At 43.7% G+C, this 2,021-nt stretch overlaps 1 protein-coding gene across 2 annotated transcripts in view; it reads right to left on the bottom strand.

Moving 5' to 3' along the window:
- cd59 (CD59 molecule (CD59 blood group)) overlaps window positions 1-510 on the bottom strand; it is an 18,944-nt gene extending 18,434 nt beyond the window's left edge. For both annotated transcript variants that reach the window (XM_037978048.1, XM_037978049.1), the window contains exon 1: window positions 31-510. In XM_037978048.1, coding sequence (XP_037833976.1) covers window positions 31-85 — 55 coding nt within the window. In that variant the 5' untranslated portion in view covers window positions 86-510. The remainder of the gene's footprint in view (window positions 1-30) is intronic.
- Window positions 511-2,021: the final 1,511 nt, after the last annotated feature.

Below are 2,021 nucleotides of genomic sequence, written 5' to 3'. Positions count from 1 at the left end.
GAACTTCAGGTTCTGGTCCGGTCCACTCACCCACACGCAGCATCCCAGAACACAGCAGCAGAACCAGGCTGAGGCAGAACTTCATGTCGTCTTCCTGCAGGAGAGAAGCTGAAGAGAATCAGGCGTCCAGCTCGGCGTCCGTCTGTCCCTCTGAGACGTGGCTGTCCTCTGGCCCCTGACAGCAGCTCTTTGTCCTGCGGACCACAAAGACAGGCTGTCTGCTGCAGCCTCCTACAGTCTCTCTGCCTCTCAGCCTCTCAGCTTTATGATCTTCTGTGATTCTGACAGCGTCTGTCTTCATTTAAAGACGGAGACAGGCAGGGACGCTGTAAACACTCTGAAAGAACCCGAAATGTCCAGAAAACCTGGAGATTAATCCAACCAGCAGCTGCTTTTCAAACTTTAAAATAATAAGTTTGAAGCCGTTCATAAACCAAAACCTTCGGCTCGTTCAGGAGACGGCTGACTTTTGTACTTTTTAAAATATTTAACTTTATTTGAGATCAAATTTGTTTTAGTTGAAATCTGTTTCAGCAAACTGGCTCTGTGTTTGTCTTCTTCTGCTACTTTTAGCTTTCAGCTAGCCTTTAGCTGCTTCTAGTTAGCTTTAAGCTACTGTTGGCTTTAAGCTGGTGTTCTGCTTCTTCTGTGTTGAAGCTGAAGCTGAACAGGAAGTGAGAATAAAATCAGGTTCTGTGCAGCCTGAAGCCTTACTGTGAATTAATAATATTAATAAATCATTTAAATTACAGGAGAGCAGATAAATAAAGTTAAAACAGAAGAAAACAGCTGAACTGTTTCATTAAAAGCAGCTGAAGTGAAGCTGAATGATGAAAATAAAAACTGAATTATCTGTTTATCAATCAGTTCCAGGAAAAAACACTTTTAGTTTCTCTCAGGACTTTTGGTGGTTTTTAGTTTTAAAACTGAGTTTCTTTAGTTTTTCTGTAAATTTTGTAAAGATCAGGATTTTATTTGACTGTCTTGTTATTTTTTATATTTTTTTCCTGTATTTTTGAAGCTCCAGGGAGTGAAAAACTCAGCTGGCATGCTAGGCTAGTGTTAGCAAAGCATGCTAAGCTAATGTTAGCCTCGCAGATTTTATGTTTGAGGTTTGAACTTCTGAACTTATTAAGGTTTGTTTTTAACTTTGTCGAATGAGCACACATTTATGAAGATTATTATAAATATTTTAAGTTCATTTTCTGTTTAATTTAGAGAAAAAACATTTTGTTGTTTAATAAGATGAAGGAGGAGGAAAGATCCGGAACAACAGAACTTAATAAAATCTCTTTAAAGTCTAAACTCATAGTCTGAAGTTTGACTAAATTTAGCTGCATCTGTTCAGAACATGAAGGTCGGAACCAACAGAACCTGGTGGTTCTGAGTAAAGCTCGGGGTTTTGCTCTGAGCCCTCAGGGCGACGTCCAGCCTTTGGTTCTGTTCTGTGGGTGGAACTGGGTCGGGTTTGGTATGTGAGAGTTTCTGTTGTTCCAGACGGCCCGGCTCCAGCAGAACCTTCAGAACTGCTCCACTGACCCGGATCAGCTCTTTGGGAACCATCTTGTTGGAGCTCAAATCGGATTCTGTGACAAACTTTGGTGTTTTTTACTAAAACAAACAAACAAACAAAGATTTGTTTGTTTGTTGTTGTTTGTCAACAACAGATACAGCACCGAACAGAACGTCTTCAGCCTGAAGTCCAGTTCCTCCTCTTTGTTCCTGCTGGTTGACCCGTTCTGCCCCGGTTCTGCCCCGGTTCCGTCCTCTCTGCAGGATGGATCCGATCAGCACCAAGCTGCTTGATTTCAATCTTCTTTGTTTGTCGTTTCCTGGAGACGATCTCATGGTTCTGAAAAATGCTGCTTCTGAAGCGTTGATGAACCAGCGGCAGCCGGGCCCAGAGCCTGTGACCCGGGCCGGACCGGGCTGGGTTGAGCCGGACTGGGCCGGGTAACAGGCTCTGAACCGGGTCACAGGCTCTGAGCCGGGTCACAGGCTCTGAGCCGGGCCGAGCCGAG

Source organism: Kryptolebias marmoratus, linkage group LG11 (genome assembly GCF_001649575.2).
Source record: "Kryptolebias marmoratus isolate JLee-2015 linkage group LG11, ASM164957v2, whole genome shotgun sequence".
NCBI classification, from domain to species: Eukaryota; Metazoa; Chordata; class Actinopteri; order Cyprinodontiformes; family Rivulidae; genus Kryptolebias; species Kryptolebias marmoratus.
Note: the sequence above shows the minus strand (reverse complement) of the source record. Positions and strands in the feature narration are given on the sequence as shown.